Source organism: Oncorhynchus gorbuscha, linkage group LG24 (genome assembly GCF_021184085.1).
Source record: "Oncorhynchus gorbuscha isolate QuinsamMale2020 ecotype Even-year linkage group LG24, OgorEven_v1.0, whole genome shotgun sequence".
NCBI lineage: Eukaryota > Metazoa > Chordata > Actinopteri > Salmoniformes > Salmonidae > Oncorhynchus > Oncorhynchus gorbuscha.
This window is the reverse complement of record NC_060196.1, coordinates 7,610,792-7,635,620: the sequence shown is the minus strand read 5'-3', so window position 1 is coordinate 7,635,620 and position 24,829 is coordinate 7,610,792. Positions and strand designations below refer to the sequence as shown.

Here is a 24,829-nt window from a genome sequence, read left to right as displayed (position 1 = left end):
ATAGAGTTTTCCACAAGATGCCATTATTCATTAACAAAATGAGGTGGCAAAACGGTCAACACTGTTTTCTAGTACAGACAGAAATGTTCTACAAATGTTCCCCATAGAGCTGCTCTCAAGTGCTGCCTGATGGTCATTTGGCCATGTTTTTCCCGTCATGTTGATGTATTTGACCTACATATTTCGCAATATAATTGAAGAGAGATTTTGCCCCAGACACTTCTGAATGTGGTTCCATTGTTGATCTATAGTAGTAGATTCACAGTTCCAGTTAAATATCCCATCATACCGTAGCAAAGATGGGTTATGTATCTTGTCTAACAACATTGGACATATTGACGGGCTGTCAGCTAACCCTCGAGCTAAACTCTAGGCATCGTTACTGAAACTGGTATAAGCATGACTTGTAAGTACTAAACTGATTTTTTGGGGCGAACACAAATAATAACAAGCAGCGATAAACTGGAGGGCAATCTGTGATTTAGATTGCAGTGTGGACTAAGGCTTACTCCAATCTCCCACCCACGGCTCAAATGATGCTAGCAATTAGAAGCACATTGTGTCTTCTGGTCAAAAATCTGCTGGCGCTACTGCTTTTACTGCATTCCTATTAGCATAAACACCGGATATGCTAATCACTGTGCCCCATCAACTTCCCCATCAACACCAACACAGCAAACGCTTCAGCAAGTAATTTCAAGACGTACAACACCAACACTTAAGAGGCCATGTATTAATGTGATGCTCAGTGGGTAGCTGCCTAGCACTGTTAACCGCCACAATCTATCAATATCACACTGAAAATGGAGGGGAAATATCTCCCAGTTTGATGTAATGATTTCCTGATTTCAGAAAACGGCAATTCCTTGTCCCACTGTTCCTGAGTCAGCAAGAATGACTTAATGTATTCCTCTCTCTCTCTCTCTCTCTCTCTCTCTCTCTCTCTCTCTCTCTCTCTCTCTCTCTCTCTCTCTCTCTCTCTCTCTCTCTCTCTCGCTCTCTTTCTCTCTCTACACCTCTCTCCCTCCCTTCCTCTCTCCCTCTCAGAGACAGAGTGACCTGGGACTGTGGTAAATCAGTTGCAGCAACATGTTAAAGGACTACAGAGGCTTAATGGGGGGCTGTAATGATTTCCTGGCACCTATCCAGCCAGGCAGAGACACTGAATGAAGCAGGTGAGGAGCTGAGGAGACAAGCACCAAAACATCTAGTGACAACAAGTGCAAAAGTGAGACTCTATGACCACTAGCACACTGTCATTACACACACATCCAATAAAGCTTATGGGGTACAGGGATGTCACACCAGCCAGGAAGAGACACTGAATAATGCTGGTGAGGTATTGTGGAGTGCTGAGGTGGGAACTTAGTGACCACTAATAAACAGTGGACGATGGTGATACACTGTCCTGAAGCATATCCAATAACCAATCTAACTGGTTGAGGCGCTGCGGAGACATGCACCACCAAATCAAATCAAATGTATTTATATAGCCCTTCGTACATCAGCTGATATCTCAAAGTGCTGTACAGAAACCCAGCCTAAAACCCCAAACAGCAAGCAATGCAGGTGTAGAAGCACGGTGGCTAGGAAAAACTCCCTAGAAAGTCCAAAACCTAGGAAGAAACCTAGAGAGGAACCAGGCTATGTGGGGTGGCCAGTCCTCTTCTGGCTGTGCCAGGTGGAGATTATAACAGAACATGGCCAAGATGTTCAAATGTTCATAAATGACCAGCATGGTCGTATAATAGTAAGGCAGAACAGTTGAAACTGGAGCAGCAGCACAGTCAGATGGACTGGGGACAGCAAGGAGTCATCATGTCAGGTAGTCCTGGGGCATGGTCCTAGGGCTCAGGTCCTCCGAGAGAGAGAACGAAAGAGAGAATTAGAGAGCATATGTGGGGTGGCCAGTCCTCAGACTACCACAACAAGTGCTGAAGCTGGACTCTATAGACAACTAATGTGGTCGGAGGGGGATGATACACTATCCTTACAGCAGATTGAACAGAGCTTACAAAATGGTCCGCTGAATATTCTTCTCTTATCCAAAAGCACCAGAGGTAACGCATCTCCGAATGGCCTTCAACAGTGCCATTACTGGATGAATGAACGCTTCCTGTTTTAGATCTTCTAAATGAGACCTCCAACTGCATGACTCAATCTCATCATTCTCTGTTCATGCAGTACCAGAAACCACGACAGCCAAGTACGTGGAGAAGATGCCCTGCTACACTGAACATCCACTTCGAGTCATATGTCTAATAGCAGAAACCTATACATCCTGAGAGAGGTCACTTCCTGTCCCTGTAAAAAAAAAAACTCAAACTGTAGTGGAGAGCAGTGCACTCATCATCCTGTTGATCCCTGAGTAATTAACATGGAGAGGAGAGAGAGGAACACAGCATCTAGTACTCTGACTTTTAATTTCACACACACACACACACACACACACACACACACACACACACACACACACACACACACACACACACACACACACACACACACACACACACACACACACACACACACACACACACACACACACACACACACACACACACACACACACACACACACACACACACACACACACGTAGTAAGTGGCTCTAGCCTCAGGTGAGTTCAGTTCACTGTAGCCTAGAACAACAACTGGTTATGAGACAACGGATACAGCTCTCGGCTCAGTAGTATCCGTTGTTACCCCCAGTAGTATCCGTAGTAACGCTTCAAGCTTTGAGAAATGGAAGATGGAATCTAGGTCATAGGGTAGGTATACTTATGTGTGTAATATAAACTGCAACGACCGGGAAAAGTGATTCAAATCACACAGGAAACGCATTAATATCGTTCTCAGGCTATTGCATGTGCAGGAACAGAGAGAGGTTGCTGTCAAACCCATTCCTACCTTTTCCACTTTGCCTCAATGCGGCTTTCACCAGGAACATATGTCCCACTACATAATATATACCAGATGATTAATATATAAAGCTTTTTGCTGCAGTACTAGGTGGAGACAGTGAAACAATGACGTCTAATTATTCACTAGTCTGCCAGTGCCCGGATTGTCCTGAATGCCCCTCTACCCTTGAGCCACTACTCAAAGGCTGTGTCCAAATGGCACCATATTCCCTACATAGTGCACTACTATAGGGAATAGGATGCCAATTGGGACAGAGCCCGTATCTATCTATCTCTCAGTAGCTACACATCGCTGGCTTAGAGGTTTACTGTGTTGCATTCAGATACACTGAACTGTTAGAATAAATATGACGTGACTGTGGATCTCATTTTTATCTGATGCAGAACAAGAAAAAATAGAAATAATAATAAAATAAATAATTGCTTATTAAAGTAGCTCTAATTGTGATGGACTATAAAAGCTTGAGTTCTCTGCTCAAACTACTGCACTTAAGCAAAGTGTTCAATGTTCTGCACATTGTGTGAAGCTAACACATTATATGGCACTTAATGTATATGCATTCATTAGAGATCACTCTCTTCTACGCAAACACACATTGTTTACACTGGGCCAAGATGTGTCTTGAAAACACCTCCGGCAGCAAATCCCCAGTTTGTTCCAGACTTTGTCAGCAACTCAGCAGATACAGAGATGTCACAGCGAACTGTAATTACATTTCTAATCCCGAGCTGTGAAGATGAACACTAGTGCCGTCTAAATGAATATAGCTGAGGGGAGAACTCATCCACAAGAGTGCTGTTGCACAAACATCACGCTAATAAAAGGTCATTTGTTACCCGAACAGATGCACAGGAGAAATGGGCTGAAAGTTCTTCCTTTGTTTTGTCGCTTCACTGCTCCTCTCGCGTTTCCCGAGGCAGAAGCAAATTACACACTTAAGCAACATTAGAACTAACTAGAAGCAAAAGGAAAACAAGAATAATGGTCCTTGTTAGAGATGCTGTGAATTCTGTGCATGTTGACATTTTCACTGATATTACTCCCAGTCATGGTGATGTCGCCGAGCTGCAGTACTGTAAAAGCCCACTTGGCAGATTACATAATACCCCATCAGAAATGATGCACCAAATGCATACTGATGAAGAAATGATGCTTTGCTTCACTCCTGGAAAATATACTCTGATTCAGCATATACCAAACATCACTGAATATCTGCATTGGGAGGCACACAGCTGCATACTTTTGAATGGTTTTGTTGAATCCCACGACGACGATGGCACACACACACACACACACACAAACACACAGCGCTCCCTCTTTATGGGGTCGAACCACATCCCAAACAATCACAAAGTTATCTTTATTTCTCTGCGTTCCCATTTTTTTGTACATATTATATCTGCAATCTGTCACTTTATAGTGGGATGAGAGGCGTGAGGAGCGAGACGACAGCCAGAGGGCCTGGAGGGACATATCCGTCGTGTCGGAGATCTGTGCTTGTTTTGAGTCTGATGTCATAAGGGAATCAGCCCGGGAGTTTACATGGAACGCCTCTGAAGATACCGGAACACAAATAACATCACAGAGCTAGAGGAAAAAACAATGAGTCCCATGTAGACAAATCACTCCGCAAAGTGTCTGGCTGTTACAATAAGGCAGTTGGGATTGAATCAAAGACTGAAAACACGTCAGAAAGACAGGCTGAGATCATAAGTCTCCTGATAGTCACATACCAACTTGGTCATTTTTCTTACACCAAACTTGATTCAACGGTACATTTTTTGGACTGTTTTAGTTTACTTTTCAATACAGTATTTTGGCTTTTGTGTGATGGGGATTTAACATAAAGCACATCTGAGAATAAGGAATGATGAAATAACCTCGCTATCTTGCAGATGTAACATGGAGTGAAGCCATTGTGTGGATAATACATTCAGACTCCTACTGTAGCCAAGCCAATGCAGCTGGTCGACAAATAGAGCCAATACTCCATTTAGGAAATTACATCCATCAAGATTGACCTAAATAGTTGGTGGGGCTTTGAGGACACAATATGGTGTCCAACAGAATCTTCCGTTTCAAAACCATTTAAAAATGGTCTCTGCTGTCCTACTAGACACAGTGGAAATGGATATTCCTCACATTACATACCAGTCACATTTTCTCAACTATTAACCACAACAATCAGATATCAACTACTGACTGCAGGCAATAACTAACCGAGAGAGCCATCGTTGGTGACTAAAATGATTAGGCTGCAGCAGAGGTGGGACCAAGTCACTATTATTCGACTCACAAGAAAGTCTCAAGTCACAAGCAGAACAGGTCGAGTCTTGAGTCAAGTCCATGTTGTGCGTTCTAAGAGCAAGTCGAGTCGAGTCGAAAGTCAAGTCTCAAGTAAATGGAGTGACTTGAACAACTACAAATCACTGTCTATTTATTGAGGCTACCAGATAGCATTTTCATTATGTAATAATTGATACATTTCAAGACAATTTTGACATACCAAAAGACCAGCCAATCCTATCCTATCGTTGCTTGGTGCCCCATTGCTGGTGAGCTTGCAAGTAAATGCATTTGTTTTGGAGCTGCATATTTATTTATGGCAATTCTCTCTCCCTACAATTTGACGTTTGCATTGCAGCCAATCCTATAGCTGTACAGCAAATCAGAAATCTGTTCACTATGCCCAGAGGTTCTCAAACTATTTTGACCCGTGACCCCGAAAAAGGTGTGGGTCAAAGGTTGAGACCCCTGCGCATGCACATGCACGTGTGCACAAGGGAACACAATCGCTGCGCAAATGTACCTGTAACGGCCGTTGTTGGTGGAAGAAGGTGAGGACCAAGGTGCAGCGTGGTATGTGTCCATATTTATTAAATGAACACGGAAATAACAAAAATAACAAAGAGAAACGACCGAAAACACTTCTGGCTGGTGCAGACACACAACAGAAAACAGAAAATAATCACCCACGAAACACAATAGAAAACAGGCTCCCTAAATATGGTTCTCAATCAGGGACAACGATTGACAGCTGCCTCTGATTGAGACCCATATCAGGCCAAACACAGAAATAGCAAATCATAGAAAAACAAACATAGACAACCAACCCAACTCACGCCCTGACCATACTAAAACAAAGCCATAACAAAAGAACTAAGGTCAGAACGTGACAGTACCCCCCCAAATGTGCAGACTCCGGCCGCAAAACCTGAACCTATAGAGGAGGGCCTGGGTGGCTGTCCGCCGTGGCGGCTCTGGCACGGGACGTGGACCCCACTCCACCATAATCCTTGTCCGCCTCTTAGCCCGCCTCCGTGGCCTCTTTAGAGAGGCGACCCTCACCGCCGACCTCGGCCTGGGGACGCTAGCAATGGGTCCCGAATGGACGGGAGACTCCGGCAGCACCGGACGGACGGGAGACTCCGGCAGTACCGGACAGGCGGGAGACTCCGGCAGCTCCGGAGAGAAGGGCGATTCCGGCAGCGCCGGCGTGACGGACGGCTCCGGCAGCTCCTGACTGACGACGGCTCTGGCAGCTCCTGACTGACGACGGCTCTGGCAGCTCCTGACTGACGGACGGCTCTGGCAGCTCCTGACTGACGACGGCTCTGGCAGCTCCTGACTGACGGACGGCTCTGGCAGCTCCTGACTGACGGCTCTGGCAGCTCCTGACTGACGGGCGGCTCTGGGAGTTCCTGACAGATGGGCGGCTCTGGCAGCTCAGGACAGACGGGCGGATCTGGCAGCTCAGGACAGACGGGCGCCTCGGGCAGCTCAGGACAGACGGACGGCTCTGGCAGATCTGGACTGGAGGGAGACTCTGGCAGCGCTGGACAGGCGGGAGTACCTGTAGGAAGGAGATGGAGAGACACCCTGGTGTGGGGGGCTGCCACCGGAAGGCTGGTGCGTAGAGGTGGCACCGGAAAGACCGGACCATGAAGGCGCACTGGAGGTCTCGAGCACCGAGCCTGCCCAACCCTACCTAGCTGAATGCTCCCCGTAGCCAGCCCAGTGCGGCGAGGTGGAATAGCCCGCACTGGGCTGTGCTGGCGAACCGGGGACACCATGCGTAGGGCTCGATGCCCAATCTAGCCTGGTCAATACGAGGTGCTGCTATGTACCACACCGGGCTATGCATGCGCACTGGGGACACTGTGCGCCTCATGGCATAACACGGTGCCTGCCTCTCGAGCTTCCTTGCCAGCCGTGTTCCCTCAAAGCGCTGTCTCCCTTTACCTACTGCCTCCGCTCTCCTGGCTGCCTCCACCTGTTCCCATGGGAGGTGATCCCTTCCAGCCAGGATCTCCTCCCATGTGTAGCAACCCTTGCCGTCTAGAATGTCCTCCCATGTCCATCCCTCCTTATAGCGCTGCTCCTGCTGCTACTGCCTGTTACCACGCTGCTTGGTCCTTTGGTGGTGGGTGATTCTGTAACGGCCGTTGTTGGTGGAAGAAGGTGAGGACCAAGGTGCAGCGTGGTATGTGTCCATATTTATTAGGGATTACATGTCACATTGTCACTTCTCTGGAGTCCAGAGCAAGCAGGATCATATGGCCTACCTGTATGCTGTGGGGTTATACAGGACCAAATGGAAATCATGACCTGGCTGGAGACTTTCTCTTCCTCACAATAATTAACACATCATTCATTCGCCAGAATATGTTACATCTTCATCCCATAAGTATTGATGGTAGTGAGATGTTACAGCTATTTTTAGACATATGGCCAGTAACACCACTGAGGTATATAATTATTATCCATTCAAACTATGCATTTCTAAAATATGAAAATGAGCAATGAAATCACCAGGGAGCCTAACAGTAATGTTCTGGCAAAGATGAGTCCATAGCAGATTGCTAAACTGTATTTTTTATGGGTAATATGACTCTGTGCCACAAAATGAGTGACAAAACGTTACAAAACCTGGCCAGGTCATTTCAAATCAAAGTCGAGTCCCGAGTTCTGTAGCTCCAAGAGCAAGTCAAGTCTCAAGTTATTGTCTTTTCTATCAAGTCTCTAAATATCATTCAACAAACGCCTTTGGATATCAGGGCCAGCACAGCAGCGTCCAGAGCGTGAAACAAAGAGGTAAACATTTCATCTATAAGAGGTGCCGGTTCTCAAGCAGTAGAATATGAGTTGACGGTACTCCATACTGGCGAGCATCGGCCCAAATCAAGCACTGCTAGTGATGGTCTTCCCCTGCTACTCCTCTGATCTCTCAACTAGCTAGCTAGCTAGCTAGCTTTCACTTCCATCAGCAGCGTGAAATTAATCCATGCTTTTGTCACTTCTAGGTTAGACTACTGTAATGCTCTACTTTCCGGCTACCCGGATAAAGCACTAAATAAACTTCAGTTAGTGCTAAATACGGCTGCTAGAATCCTGACTAGAACCAAAACATTGATCATATTACTCCAGTGCTAGCCTCTCTACACTGGCTTCCTGTCAAAGCAAGGGCTGATTTCAAGGTTTTACTGCTAACCTACAAAGCATTACATGGGCTTGCTCCTACCTATCTCTCTGATTTGGTCCTGCCGTACATACCTACACGTACGCTACGGTCACAAGACGCAGGCCTCCTAATTGTCCCTAGAATTTCTAAGCAAACAGCTGGAGGCAGGGCTTTCTCCTATAGAGCTCCATTATTATGGAACGGTCTGCCTACCCATGTCAGAGACGCAAACTCGGTCTCAACCTTTAAGTCTTTACTGAAGACTCATCTCTTCAGTGGGTCATATGATTGAGTGTAGTCTGGCCCAGGAGTGGGAAGGTGAACGGAAAGGCTCTGGAGCAACGAACCGCCCTTGCTGTCTCTGCCTGGCCGGTTCCCCTCTTTCCACTGGGATTCTCTGCCTCTAACCCTATTACAGGGGCTGAGTCACTGGCTTACTGGGGCTCTCTCATGCCGTCCCTGCAGGGGGTGCGTCACCTGAGTGGGTTGATTCACTGTTGTGGTCATCCTGTCTGGGTTGGCGCCCCCCTTGGGTTGTGCCGTGGCGGAGATCTTTGTGGGCTATACTCAGCCTTGTCTCAGGATGGTAAGTTGGTGGTTGAAGATATCCCTCTAGTGGTGTGGGGGCTGTGCTTTGGCAAAGTGGGTGGGGTTATATCCTTCCTGTTTGGCCCTGTCCGGGGGTGTCCTCGGATGGGGCCACAGTGTCTCCTGACCCCTCCTGTCTCAGCCTCCAGTATTTATGCTGCAGTAGTTTGTGTCGGGGGGCTGGGGTCAGTTTGTTATATCTGGAGTACTTCTCCTGTCCTATTTAGTGTCCTGTGTGAATCTAAGTGTGCGTTCTCTAATTCTCTTTCTTTCTCTCTCTCGGAGGACCTGAGCCCTAGGACCATGCCCCAGGACTACCTGACATGATGACTCCTTGCTGTCCCCAGTCCACCTGACCATGCCCCAGGACTACCTGACATGATGACTCCTTCCTGTCCCCAGTCCACCTGGCCATGCTGCTGCTCCAGTTTCAACTGTTCTGCCTTACTATTATTTGACCATGCTGGTCATTTATGAACATTTGAACATCTTGGCCATGTTCTGTTATAATCTCCACCCGGCACAGCCAGAAGAGGACTGGCCACCCCACATAGACTGGTTCCTCTCTAGGTTTCTTCCTAGGTTTTGGCCTTTCTAGGGAGTTTTTCCTAGCCACCGTGCTTCTACACCTGCATTGCTTGCTGTTTGGAGTTTTAGGCTGGGTTTCTGTACAGCACTTTGTGATATCAGCTGATGTACGAAGGGCTATATAAATCAATTTGATTTGATTTGATTTGATTTGTAAGTCGCTCTGGATAAGAGCGTCTGCTATATGACTTAAATGTAAATGTAATGATTTGAAACAAAGAGGTAAACATCTCATCTATAAGAGGTGCCGGTACTCAAGAAGTAGAAAATATGAGTTGACGGTACTCCATACTGGCGAGCATCGGCCCAAATCAAACACTGCTAGTGATGGCCTTCCCCTGCTACTCCTCTGATCTCTCAACTAGCTAGCTAGCTAGCTTCACTCCCAATCCATCAGCAGCGTGAAACAAAGGTAAAGTTGGCAGATGGCAGCCAGCTGAGGCCCAACATTCATCTTGATGGCAAAGTGTAATTAGGAAGCGGCTGTATGAGCAGGCATGATGCAATAAATAACTCTGAACCAGAGAAGAGCAGAGAGAGGAGAAAGGAGCTTGTCTCTTTATGACCCCAGAGTCACTGTGAACAGCCACATGTCAACAGGACACAAGATTCATCGGGTTGGCCGGTTCGTGTTCGGCCCTCCCACCTTCCTAAAATAAAAATAGGTTATAAAAATAGATTAATGTGTCCTCTAATAAAAAGTTGTTGTCCGTAAAACCGGTCTATAAATGCAAAATCATACAGTCAGCCCATCCTCAAAACACTAGATTGTTTCATTATGCAGTGTACTATCTATAGCTACAGTATATTCTGTATTTAACTGCTGTTTATAAACCTTTTATAAAATGTAAATATCAAATAGCCCTGAGGCAAAAAGTAGTCGGCTTAAGGATAAATTCAGCCACTTATTTATTGTTGAACTCAGCGAGGTCTGTCTAGCGAATAGCCTCCACAAATGGGATACAAGGTAAATTGAAAGAAATCCCACTTGAGAGACTCCCCTGGTTTCCTGAAGTCCTCTTTTTTGTGTGCAAATGTTTTTACCACAGCCAGTAGGTCCAGGTTGCAGGCCAGACTGTTTTCTATACTGAGTAATGCCAACCCAGACAGTTTGCTGAGACATTGTCCATTATATGTCCATTGCGCTGCACACAATTAAATGTAGTCTTGAATGACACATGCCAAGATACACCAGGGATAAGGAAATGTTGATATTACAACCACACCAAGCTGGTTCACCAGCATTTTTTTTTCAAGCCCTCAAGAACTGTTGCCTGCTAAACATGATTATCTATTTGCATCTGACAATGTATTGTCTGTCCAGTAACCAGACAACCTGTTGAGGACGGCAATTAAGGAGAATGAGAGGCTCAATTAAAGATGTTGCGGAATTGCTGTATTTGAAGCACCCCTCCCTTCTGCCCAGTTTCCCTGATGTTGCTACGGCAATCAGCTTTTGAACACCTGAGGAAGCCCCACTCATTGCACTGGCACCATCGTAGCCTTGACCACGCCATTGATCACCGATATCCCCGAATACTTTCAATCAGTTAAATGATTTTTTTGTGTCACATTCCTGAATTCCCAAGAAACAAGCACTTAGCTTCCTAGTACATATGAAAATGACTTTTTGTGCTTCCCTTCCTTGCGGGGCTGTCCGGTATGCCAGTGGTTGACCAGTAGTTGTTACGATGTGTAATAAATAATGAATCCGTTTTGCCAGAAGGAAAACCAACCGTATTTGTTTGTGCTGCTGACTCTAACTGTAGTTATATAATCTGAAAACAACAAGAGTGATACAGTCTAACTCAGTCTACCTCAGTCCACCTCAGTCTACCTCAGTGGTAAGCAAAGTCACTAGGAGAAAAGTGATTAAGGATGAGCCATAATAAGTTCTCAGTGTGACCAGGAGGGGTGCTGTGAGGGTTTCAGTAAATCCCCTCATCTGTAGAGCGAGAGCCGGCAGGCAGAGCATGTGTGTGTGTGCGTGTGTGTGTCTGACTGTTAAATCGCCCCGGGAAAGAGCATGAAGTGTGACAGAGTGCATTTTTCTGCTCAAAACAATTTGGAGGGAATCAAAAAGCCTTGGCAGGAGAAACAAACCCCCCACACACACCCACATCCCTCAAATCTCTCTCTCTCTCTCTCTCTCTCTCTCTCTCTCTCTCTCTCTCTCTCTCTCTCTCTCTCTCTCACACACACACACACACACACACACACACACACACACACACACACACACACACACACACACACACACACACACACACACACACACACACACACACACACACACACACACACACACACACACACACACACACACACACACCAGTGCCCACCTCGCTCTGCTCGTATGTCACAGTTTCTCACAGTGTGGGAGGCAGCACTGTCAGTCTGTCGCTACGGCAGCAAACGGTTCCCTCTCCCTGTCGTCACACATACTTCCTCAGCTTTTACACACACACACACACACACACACACACACACACACACACACACACACACACACACACACACACACACACACACACACACACACACACACACACACACACACACACACACACACACACACACACACACACACACACACACACACACACACACACACACACACACACAGTTGGATGTATTTGGCCAGGCCCTGCGTATTACCCCAACAATCATGATGAATCACCTCCATGGGACAACAGAGGATATAAGATTCCAAACTTTACAGAATAATATCTGTCCCAGTTGTCCCTGTATACAGGCTGAGTAATCAGTCACTCACTGGCTGCATGGTCCCTCATCAGCACCGCCCGGCCCTTTCCTTTCTCATCAGCCTGACCCAGCAGTGCTGCAGCACAGCACATGCATCCCTCACCCAGACACATCTCTCTCCTCATAAAAAGATAGTGCAGCCTCTTCGTGTTTCAGAGAGGCCAGTAATTCACGACACAGGAAGAGAGGAGAGATTATACTGTACATTGACAACACAGGGAACCCATTTCTTAGCCTGGCTAAACCCGGCCCTTTCCTTTCTGGTTTAGCCGGGCTAAGAAACGTTGCACTCTCCATTGAGGTGAATGGTGAGTTCAACATGCAGTCTAGTTTAACCAGGCTACACATGATTCCTCACAGTTTTCCTCCATTAGAGAATCAAAAAACTGCACCGTGGGCTTTTAATGAGATAGGATAATACAGTGGAATGACTCACAAATATCCTAATAAGCACCAAGGACTTTTCTTGTTAGGGAGACTGCTTGGGTTTTTCATCAGTGCAGTCAGTGAATTAGTAGGAGGAAGAAAGGAGGAAAAAAGAGGGAGGATGATGAAGGGAGTTCATGAAAAGGATAAAGAGGGAATAGAAAGGAATTTAAATCGATAACCTGAGACCACCTCTCAAATAAGCCTCGAGGAACCGGCACAATATTAAAAGATACTCATCAAGCTCATTCATATTTAAACCTAGGTAAAATATCCTACCCACCTATCCATCCTCCACTGTGATTCAGTTTCAACGTCATTTAAATCAGCTCTGGTGTCCTAATACACTGATGACATTTATATTCCTCACATTACAAATCACTCAGTTTCTCAACGGTTCCCCACAACAATCAGATATCACATCCCGTCCTTCACACAAAGAAAAGAACTGACTGCCGTTAATAACTAACAGAGATACCCATCGTTGGCGACTGAAGTGATTAGGCTACAATGATTCACTGGTAAATCATCAGTAACTGTCCTGGAAGCTGTGGAAGATGCTAGTGGCTCTTTGGGAGGCAGTCTAACAAGTAGTGTTGTGGTTTAAATTCATGTTGCTTGAAGGCTAAAATAAATCATTGGTTTATTGTGAGCATAGGTGTGCTGCGATTCATTCAACCACTCAGTCAGTGTGTCCGAACTGCTGGGTTGATTCTTAGGTGTGTCTGCTGGTTGCACCGAGAAGGACAATAGGCCTTTTCAGAACACGACTGGGTCAACTGTCTGCTTTCAAATGCAGGACACACCTATTTTTGTCCTTTCCACACATACTGTCGGATACAACGAAAAGGTTACAACTCAATAGCACACAGCAGGACACAACGTCTCCCTTTCACTGACTACCACCACACAATGTGTGACATAATGACAGAGGGGGGGGGGGGCATCCTTTTCAGAACCATATCAAACTTGACTCCATTTTATACAGTGATGAAAACAAAGGTTGATGTGATTGGAAGACACGGCTGACTGGCAATCTCAGCATGGATCAAGATATAATCATAAATATTGATTTCTGAGAGGAATTTTTGTTGAGAGCCGGTGATTCCAACCAATTATGTTTTAAAATCACATTTTCAACGTGAACATTAGGTCTACAATCTCTTGTTTGACACGTAAAAGCAAAAAGGAAAATTGGTTAAAAAAACTTGAAACTTTACTCATCTGTATGTAAGCCTATCCAACAAGATAATAACTGGAGGAGAAAGCTAGATGGCAAGTACTTTTTCTAAAGGTACTAGCCATCAAGTGGAGTGGACAGTCACAGGCATGATCAATTACTCCCTTGGGAACCGCTTAATTGAAAAGTAGTTTTTGGGTTGCCTTTAATAGATGCAATATAATGACCCTTCAGACGCACGATAATCTCTTACAACCTCTGTCAGGCCACATTGTTAAACTGTCTGTCTGATTTAACTGTTAGTTATGTTTTCCACCGATGACAAGTATTACCTTGCGCGGTGGGTTTGAAACGCCCGTAAATCAACGGTAGGACGCCGGCGCCGCGGAGGAGAAGAGGGCCATAAAACATAAGAAGCTTTGCTTTCTCCTTGAATAACAATCGCCAGAGTGGAGGAGTCAGTCAGTCAGTCAGAGCTGCCAGTTTAAACAGCCGTAACTCAGCAATCTCTGTGCTGAGGGACAGTTGAACAAGCCGGGGACAATTCATGGCCCATCTATGTGATTACACTCATGGTATGTATACCTAGTGTATAACCCAAATGGCACCCTATTCCCTATATAGTGCACTACTCTTGACCAGGGCCTATAGGGTATAGGGTGCCATTTGAGATGCAGCCCTAGTCTAGCGTATGGGAGCATTTGAGACTGATCACACGTTGACATGGATAGACATTCAATGTCCCCACTTTCTCACTGATTTAGGTTAGTGCCACCAGGAGAATAAATAGGTGTGAGCTTTATAGGCTCGAATAAGTGGCTATATTTACATCTTACACTGAAAGAAGTTCATGACCATTAAAACAGATTGCACTGCTGTCTAGTGTCTGACAGTACAATGGCAGTGATTACATTGAGCCTATTTCCATTACTCTCAGAAGCATGAGAAAAAAACACAACAAGTGCTATTGGAGTGCTTTTAGCTTAATAGAGGTGCCCACGTCACAACACTGAGCAGTGTCCAAAATGGCACCCTATTCCCTTCATAGTGCACTACTCCTGAGCAGAACCCTATGGGCCCTGACAAATGCCATTATGGAAGCACCCTTAATGATTACGTCTAGATCTCCCCTCCCGAGAGTCGGTGGTGGTGAGTAAGTTGTTTTATATCACTGTGCAGACAGGGCCAGGCAGTCACTCCATATGAAATGCCCTTTATTCTCTGAAGACACACAACAGCTTCCCACCACATTCTACCACCTGTCAGCGGCACACAAGGCACATCTGACAAATCAGGTTTAAACGGACCAAGACTAAGGAGAGGATGGAGGTGAAAATGATGTAAAGCTTCATGATACATATCATCAATACACAATGTGGCAAATCCTTGGTCCTGCCAGAAAGCTTATTGGGGAGCTGAGTGGAATGTAGATGATAAGTATGTGAGGAACAACTCAACATCAACACCATCAACACCAAAACACCTATTTTTGGAAAGGGATCGGTAATCAGGCTCATTGCGATACTGGTGAAAATGATGATAGCAGCATTGATTATACAATACCTCACCAACAACAACAACAACAACAACAACAACTTCCATAATGATAGTTCTACTATATAAACACAGAAACACAATCATCTCAGTTCTCTAAAATAGCACAGTAATTACAGAAAAACACTGTTAACGGCGAGGGGAGAAGATAACGAGGTGTCATAAAAACAGAAGGAAATTCAAATGAAGTCGTTAAGAAAGCGAATCATTATAAAATAATATACTGTACTGAGGAAGCTAGGAGTCAATACTTTGAAGAGACACCGACAGATTTAATTACTACCGGTTTAATTACTAAATGTATTATGTGTTCCTTCTGTATGGTAATGGGGAAGCCTATTCCACAGTTGATACGGGGAGAGTTTGATTCAAATTCATATTCAGACGAACGATAACAATACCGGAGATTCATATTCCTGTTCATTGTCAAAATATCATGGTCACAATTGAATTCCTACCAACAAGCCAACAACCTATTACCACTCACACAATTCAAGTCTTTGCATGTCACACCAAATCGGGTCCCTTCAACAGAGCGTTTTTATGCCTTGTGACAACCACTACAAGACTAATCACGAATGGCCTTTTCAACCTGTTTTGTCCCGTCTCACACTGAAAATAGATTCCGTGAAATCTTCTTGCGTTTCTTGTTTTTATATAAACCCCATCTCCGTTCTAATATATTTAGTAGATCATTCATCCACGGCCACGTTGTCACTCAGCTCTGCATCTGCATTACCATCATGCATCACCTCCCTATGACATCGTGGCGGGTCGCCTAATTAGAATGACTGCCTTGCTCTTCCAACTGTCACTCTGTCACGAAATGGATACTGACAATAACAGTCAGTCACTAGGAAATCAACATTCTCTCAGTTGGATCCAGAGGTTAAAGGTGGTTCTCAACATTCTTGGGTTATTTGAAAGTACCAATCAGACCCCCAACCAAAGTAGGCTACCCCCTCCTTTGCAGTGGATCATTAGGCCTACAGTGGCAAGAAAATGTACGTGAACCCTTTCGAATTACCTGGATTTCTGCATAAATTGGTCATCAAATATTATCTGATCTTCGTCCAAGTCTCAGCAATAGACAAACATAGTGTGCTTAAACAAATGACACACAAATTATTGTATTTCTATTGTCTATATTGAAAACATAATTTAAACATTCACAGTGTAGGTGGGAAAAAGTATGTGAACCCCTAGGCTAATGACTTTGCCAAAAGCTAATTGGAGTCAGGAGTCATCTAACCTGGAGTCCAATCAATGAGACGAGATTGGAGAGGTTGGTTAGAGCTGCCTTGCCCTATAAACAACGCTCACAAAATTTGAGTTTGCTATTCACAAGAAGCATCGCCTGATGTGAACCATGCCTCGAACAAAAGAGATCTCAGATTGTTGACTTGCATAAAGCAAGGGTTACAAAAGTATCTCTAAAAGCCTTGATGTTCATCAGTCCACGGTAAGATAAATTGTCTATAAATGGAGAAAGTTCAGCACTGTTGCTACTCTCCCTAGGATTGGCCATCCTGCAAAGATGACTGCAAGTGCACAGCGCAGAATGCTCACTGAGGTTAAGAAGAATCCTAGTGTGTCAGCTAAAAACTTACAGAAATCTCTGGAACATGCTAACATCTCTATTGACAAGTCTACGATACATAAGACACTAAACAAGAATGGTGTTCATGGGAGGACAGTACGAAACAAGCCACTGCTGTCCCAAACAATTGGTGCACATCTGAAGTTTGCAAATTTCTACCTGGATGTTCCACAGCGCTACTGGCAAAATATTCTGTGGACAGTTTGTTTGGAAGGAACACATATAACACTATGTGTGGAGAGAAAAAAGACACAGCACACCAACATCAAAACCTCATCCCAACTGTAAAGTATGGTGGAGGGAGAACCATGGTTTGGGGCTGCTTTGCTGCCTCAAGGACTGGACAGCTTGCTATCATCAACGGAAAAATTAAAGTTTATCAGGACATTTTGTAGGAGAATGTTAGGGTGTCCTCCAATTGAAGCTCAACAGAAGTTGGGTGACGCAACAGGACAACAACCCAAAACACAGAAGTAAATCAACAACAGAATGGCTTCAATAGAAGAAAATATTAATTCTGGAGTGGCCTAGTCAGAGTCCTGACCTCACCCTGATTTGTGATGCTGTGGCATGACCTCTAGAGAGTAGTTCACACCAGACATCCCATGAATATTGCTGAACTTAAACAGTTTTGTAAAGAGGAATGGTACAAAATTCCTCCTGTCCGTTGTGCAGGTCTGATCCGCAACTACAGAAAACGTTTGGTTGAGGTTATTGCTGCCAAAGGAGGGTCAACCAGTTATTAAATCCAAGGGTTCACATACTTAATTCCACCCTGCACTGTGAATGTTTACGCAGTGTGTTCAATAAAAAGATGAAAACGTATAATTGTGTGTTATTAGTTTAAGCAGACTGTGTTTGTCTATTGTTGTACGGGGTGTGTACTGGCGACAGAGAAGTCAGGCACAGGAGAGCAAAAACTGTGTTACAACGGCGCAGTTTAAATATAAAAATCACTGTAAACAAAACAATAAATACAATGGGTAAAAAACCCATCGCACACAAGACCTACCGTGCACAAGCACTTACAATAAACAATTCCGGACAAGGACATAGGGGGAACAGAGGGTTAAATACACAACATGTAATGATGGAATTGAAACCAGGTGTGCAGGAAGACAAGACAAAACAAATGGAAAATGAAAAGTGGATCAATGATGGCTAGAAGACCGGCGACGCCGACCGCCGCCCGAACAAGGAGAGGCACCAACTTTGGGGGAGGTCGTGATAATTGTTGTGACCTAGATGAAGATCAGATCAAATTTTACAACCAATTTATGCAGAAATCCAAGTATTTCCAAGAGGTTCACATACTTTTTCTTGCCACTCTATGCTCTTGAGTCTTCCCATTCCCAAGTACCAGGCTGTGGATAGGCCAGGTATCTGCAGGGGTATTAGTACCCCAGGTTGAGAACCACTAATCTAGAAGAAAGTCCCCAGAAATCCTGGTGAAAAAGTTTGAATACCACTGATGTAGAGCTTCATAGGACATTATTTTCCATCTAGTATTTATTAGTATCCCCATTAGCTGCTGAAAAGGCAGCAGCTATTCTTCCCGGGGTCCAAACAGGAATAAAACAACACAATCGCCTACATCATAAATAAAACAGTACATCAAACTAGACGTTGTGCATTATACATATGTACACTGCTCCATTACTACAAATTAACAGTATAAATTGTACAATCTCAGCTACTGTTGCCCTCCACCACTTCCAAATTGTTATTAGGCCTAGCCTGCATTACTCCTGTGTAGACTGCTAACACTCTGCCATCATATATTCGAATCTAGCATACTCATCATCCCACGTAAACATCCCATCACAAGTGACAGCTGGTGTGTGTGTGTGTGTGTGTGTGTGTGTGTGTGTGTGTGTGTGTGTGTGTGTGTGTGTGTGTGTGTGTGTGTGTGTGTGTGTGTGTGTGTGTGTGTGTGTGTGTGTGTGTGTGTGTGTGTGTGTGTGTGTGTGTGTGTGTGTGTGTGTGTGTGTGTGTGTGTGTGCACCTGGTATCTAGGGTACAAAACACACCATCAGTACACATGCTAGCTATTGTTTGTTGTTGGCCACTAAACGTACCTGTGAGCTGAGATCAGGTCCCTTACCACAAAGCAGTTGCTTATATTGAAATGTATGAACAATGTTACAGAACTGGTGAAAGGCAATAATGTGTCCGATGTGACGCATCACATAAAAGACTGATGGCTCATGATGTCCATATACAAGAAACTACAGTGTGTTTATAGTGTGAAATACATCATAATGTTAGTAATAATAGGCTAAACATCACCATGGTGACTAGGTTAATAACTCAAATGACAATCTGGTGAGCTTCGTTGGTAATTCGGCCCAACGGAAACATCTATCCCCAATGTCAATTATCTCAACCTGACTGCAGACAAAATGGCCCAATCAAACAGATACAAGCCCAGGCTTCTTTTTCCTTTTATGGTTGGCTGGTGTGTGAAACTTCAGCTGCTTTGATTTTCAGTCAGGGGACAGATTCCCAAATGCCACCCTATTCCCTATGTAGTGCACTACTTTTGACCAGCACTAGGGAATAGAGTGCAATTTGGGACACAGACTTTGAGTCAGAAACGGGGTGATTCTGATCTTAGGGAGTGTTCACATTTTTCTGCTGCCTGTCACGGAGGATGAGCCTTTCCCTCAGAGCATATAACGCTGCTGCTCTCTTCCGTCTTTCAGAGGATTGGCTGGCTGCTCGGTGGCTCTGAATCATGGGAATCAGGAAGGAACTCATCAGTTTGCCTGTGTTGCTGCTCTGGGACCTACTGATCCGAACTAAAGGATTCTAGACCTTCTTCTTCTTCTTCTTTTTTATTTGCTTTGTTTGTATCAAAGGCCTGTAGTATAGGAGCTCAATCTAGAGACTATGACACTATGGATTAAACTAAACCAAAAGGAATCAATAGGACTTACAAGAAAACCAAAGGACATCACCTTGTTCAGTAAAATGGCTGCCAAAAATTCCAACACACCACTAATCTAATGTTAACACATACTTACTGAGGCTCCTATTTTCAGTGGATAAAAAAATAGAATGACAAGGGAGGACATTGGTCATCAAGTTGCACTGGTCCGAGGGGCTTTGTTCAATCTACTCATTCTTTCTATGAGACAGACAACCTCGAAATGGAATGTGAGACAATCTCAGCAGGGTGACTCAGTCTGTATCATGTAGAGGTCAGTGGAGAGAGGAGAGGAGGGTAGGTGTAGTCCCACATAATGACCACCGCCTGATGTTTCTGTCCCTGTCAACCCGGGCCGGAGCTAGAGGGCGACAGGCTGGGTTAGCCTAATGGTGATGAACTGTCAAGGCTTCACACAGACGGGGCCATGCAGTGCCGAAGGGCAATGTTACGCCATGTGGCAATGCAAATCGCGATCAGGCAAATGAGAAAGAGGCAATGACGGGATGCAATCATAAACCGACTCAGGCAGTTTTCACTGCACCCCCCAGCAGCAGAAATAGATTACAAGATGATAGGCATATTTGAAACAAGCCTCACGGCTAAACAGAGTGCAGCTAGGGCTACATAACATGAAGGGCTGGCAAAGAGCTGTAGGTGTTCAAGGAGATCATCAAGCCACACAAGCTAAAGAGGATTTTGTGCCATGGTACTCCAACCTCATGCTCTAATATTCTGAATGTACACATTACTGGAAAGTGGTTTCAGTCAATCAGCATTCAGGAACCAAACTACCCTTGTTATAATAAGTCACACTTAGGAGACAGCACAGTGACTTCCACCACAATCTGAGCCCAGCTCCACGAGGGGGCTAAAGCGGGCTTAGCCCCCTCAGTTTTAGTTTTATGTCCCTATATTAAAGAAAAGTTACAATTATTGAGTGACAGGTTGGTGCAAGAATTGTATCTCTGCTGCGTTGTGTCAGTGGTGAGGCATGACTCCTTTGATTTTCATAGAAAAACTGGAAAAAACACTTCTCATCTATGGTAGGCTAAGTGAATAACGTGATACGCCTCCGCCTGTAATATTTGATTTAGATTTATAAGGGCGGGGTCAAGTTTACAGTTGAAGCTGCTTCACTCAACTCAGCCTCACACCCCATCACTACAGAGTTTAGTTAGCGTCTTAGCTAGCTGAAAAAAAGTGTAAGTGTTATTACCCTTAGCCTATTTAGCTAGCTATAACCAGCTAATCTGCCACTGCCACGGTGGATAGCAGAAATTGGCTTAGCCAAAGTAGCCAATGGAGAAGGGGACACCTGGCTACTGTGTCAGTGGCTGTTAAAAGTTGTTACAGCATCGTGAAGTTCCTATCTGACAACGAATGCATGTGTTTGTACAACACAGAAGTAAGACCTGAGGCTTCAGGGCTGCTAAGGGCAATGATGGGCCCTGGCTTTAAGTTTACAGCCACCATGGTGCACAGAATCCTCAGTCTTCTCCATCCTCCAAACAAATGTATTCAGGCAAAAGCAACACATCTTTACACTGGAGTCAAAGTGGTCCGCAGTGCGTTGGAGTGCTGAGGTGTGGCAAGCCGGGGTGTGACAGCGAGTTCGAAGCCATTTGTGGACAGTTCAGTCCCAGTGGGATCTTAGAATAATATTTTGGGGAGAGTGAAATGAACGATTAATCAGGAAGTTCCACAGAGCATCAAGGAGGCTGCAACTCTTCTGAAAAGGTAAGAAACAATCTAGCTGGTTGATTGTTATCAAAGTCTTGGTGGTACAGACAGTGGCGTACTTTCAGCAAAAACCTATGGTATGGAATGGCAAAATGACTTCCTTAGCCAGATTATAGGCCTTTAAGTTTGTAGGGCGCTGTCCATGGTGCTGATAGAGTGCAGCTGAGATTTTGCACCAACCTGCACCAACTTCTTGGTCAAAAGCACTCAATGTTCTCGACATTTGAACTTTTATGTTTATTGCGGTATAGCGTGATATAAGCAGAATTCAATATAATTCTAATGCAAGAACCCAAATGACGCCCCTGGGTATAGCTACATATCCGTATGTTTCATCATAGAAATAGACACATTCTATTATGGCTTCCTTGGTAGCCTATTGGTTTTTTTGGTTGTAAACTGTACGTATTGGAAATGTATGGTAGCCTGGCATTGCTTAATTGATTATGTGGATTGATTTTGATCCACAGAAGTGTATTGTACCATATCACAACGTGTTGCTGAACTCATGAGCGCCATGACTTTCCATGTTTGAACCGGCCTACAGGCCTGTTTGTTTGGCAAGACAGCGGTGCATGGCTGCATCTCACTGAAGTAGGCTGTAGGCTGTGTTTTTTTTGGGGGGGGGGGGGGGGGGGGGTTATTTGATTTTAGTTTACTCTGCTTGTTTCCTGTTAATGTAACTAGCCTAAATATAGATTTTGTCATGCCTTTATTGATTTGACATTTTGTTTACTAGACATACTTGTTATCGCTGTTTTGTTCTGTTCACATGCATTTGTTCACATTGTCTGTATTCTAAGCCAAACTACTCTTCAATATTTTTGTTTGCCTGCATTAATAACTAGGTTACTAGTTTCAGCATTTAGTTTGCATTCTTTTAGTGAGACGGCTTGTGTGTACAGCTGCATTCACATAGGCTGTTTGTAATAGGTGAATTACCCTATCTATCTTGTAGCCTATATTCATTACCAAAGCGCCATCGCTTTAGTGTGTAGAGCATTGTCCTTTGTGCCGATAGAGTGCACACCAACCTGCCACTTCAAAAGCACTCAGAGGTCATGGAGTCTCGGCATTTGAACTTTATGTTTATTGTGGTATGGCGTGATATAATCCGAAGTTAATATCATTCAAATGTAATTACGCCCCAAAAGTGTGCCCCATCGCCGATTTCAACTGCCCCCTTTGTCACTTTATCCTGGTGCCGGGCCTGCAACAATCACAACGAAGTTTGACATATTATCATATTTGAGGGACATTGGCCTGGATGCAAAATAACTTGGGTACAATTTAAACCAGGAACTAAATGTACTCTTACACAGAGGTGACTCTCGATTGCTTGCCTAAAGTATAATGTATGCATACACATCTTTCACCCAAGGAAATGTATAAAAAACATTAAAAACATTTGTTTTGCATTTAATGCTTAGAATTAGGATAACATTAGGCTATATTAAACAAATACTATATATGGTTGTATGTTCTACCCCGAAAGGCCTCATTTTCTGCACCCAACTGGTGCCCCACACCCATCTAAATCAGGCCTTCAGAGGGGAAGAATTCAAATCAGCAGTGCAACTGGGCTTCAAGGTCCAGATGTAAATTTGCCTAGTGTAAAGCTGATGAAAAGATGCATGATATGTGGGCCTAACTGATGATGCGATAATGATGATTGATGAGCCTTCCTAACTAACACTGTTGCTCAAGCCATGACTGCACATGTTGTTGTCAAATTACTTTTCCCACCAACTCACAATTACTTTACATGAACTTAAAAATGATCAACTTTGTAGCACCAGTTAGTTACTATAGGCTACACCAGTTTGAAATGCGGCGAAATTAATGCTTAAAAAGTGGCAAAGTCAACATAACTTGACCTTAGACGTACCTGTTCGCCGGCTTCGTGCGACTTCATCAGGTGTTTCTCCCGGTATAGAGACCACAGCCCGACGTTTGGCAGAAATATCAAAGCCACCATGAATACGAAGGCCATTTGCAACACTCGCTTCTGTCTCCTCTTCATCGTGGACACCCAAGTAAGAAGATATAATTCCAATATCTAAAAACTACGGAGTCCGTTCTTCTTGGCTCGTGCCACTCGGGTTGAAATATTATTTGTTGGTCGGTGGCAAACCACCTCCTGGAGCTGTTAACAAACGTTCACCTAAAACAACCAATAAAATGTATCAGCATGTAGACCTCTTACTGACATTTAGCCTAATCGCAAATGCAGAGGACTGAGAAACCACCATTCCACTAATTTAAACATTTTGTTGCACAAAAAAAACACTACCAGTCTAACGGTAGGCTATGCTCGCATAGTTAACATTCTTTCAACTACATGTGTCACTAAATTCAAACCAGAGATGAAGAAGATAGTGACACCTTTCAGTTTCAAATAAATAAAAGCTGACCCTACTACTTACAGCGCAAACGGTTAAACAGACAGCACTAAACACATCACAATGACTTACTGTCGGTGCGTATTTGCATGTTGCCTCATTTACCGTGATTGTTTAGGACCTTTTCGGCCGCATTTCTGTTATAAATCAAGACAAAAAATAGAAGCGTTGAACAGCTTTATCTCCCACGATGCGCACGTGAGGGAATTTCGAGTCTGTCTCGCGCTCTTCGTGAGTCAGAAAATCCCTCACGAGCTGCATTTCTCCCACATCTGGAAATTATGTTCTCCCCCTCCTTTCGCAATGTCGCTCCTCAATACCGGGTTTTTAGATATTGCGGTTAACGACCACGTGCACTGCGCATTAATGTGGGAACATTCATACGGCTTGGCGATCCCTTCAAAGGCAAGAGCGAGGTGTGGGATAGGGACAAGGAGCACCAACGCGACCACATAGCAGTGAATCCGACAGCACTTTGGCACGAAACAGCGGACGAGAGAACAAAGCGCAGTGATGCATTGGACGGCTGCCTGATGCACTTTGAGTAGATAGCCTAACAATTTTGCAGTCTGGCATTCAAATGAAAGTGTTGATGAAATTCAGAATCTAATCATGTGCATTGCACTGATACTGAATACTGATAGAAAGGCAGAAATGTCATCACCTGTC

General features: G+C 44.5%; 1 protein-coding gene across 1 annotated transcript in view; it reads right to left on the bottom strand.

Moving 5' to 3' along the window:
• The window catches only part of LOC124012048 (polypeptide N-acetylgalactosaminyltransferase-like 6), a 284,665-nt gene extending 260,037 nt beyond the window's left edge, over positions 1-24,628 (bottom strand). The window contains exons 1-2 of the mRNA XM_046325419.1: positions 24,233-24,628; positions 23,647-23,922 (exon numbers count right to left, since the gene is read on the bottom strand). Coding sequence (XP_046181375.1) covers positions 23,647-23,781 — 135 coding nt within the window. The 5' untranslated portion in view covers positions 23,782-23,922; positions 24,233-24,628. The remainder of the gene's footprint in view (positions 1-23,646; positions 23,923-24,232) is intronic.
• Between the last annotated feature and the right edge of the window lie 201 nt (positions 24,629-24,829).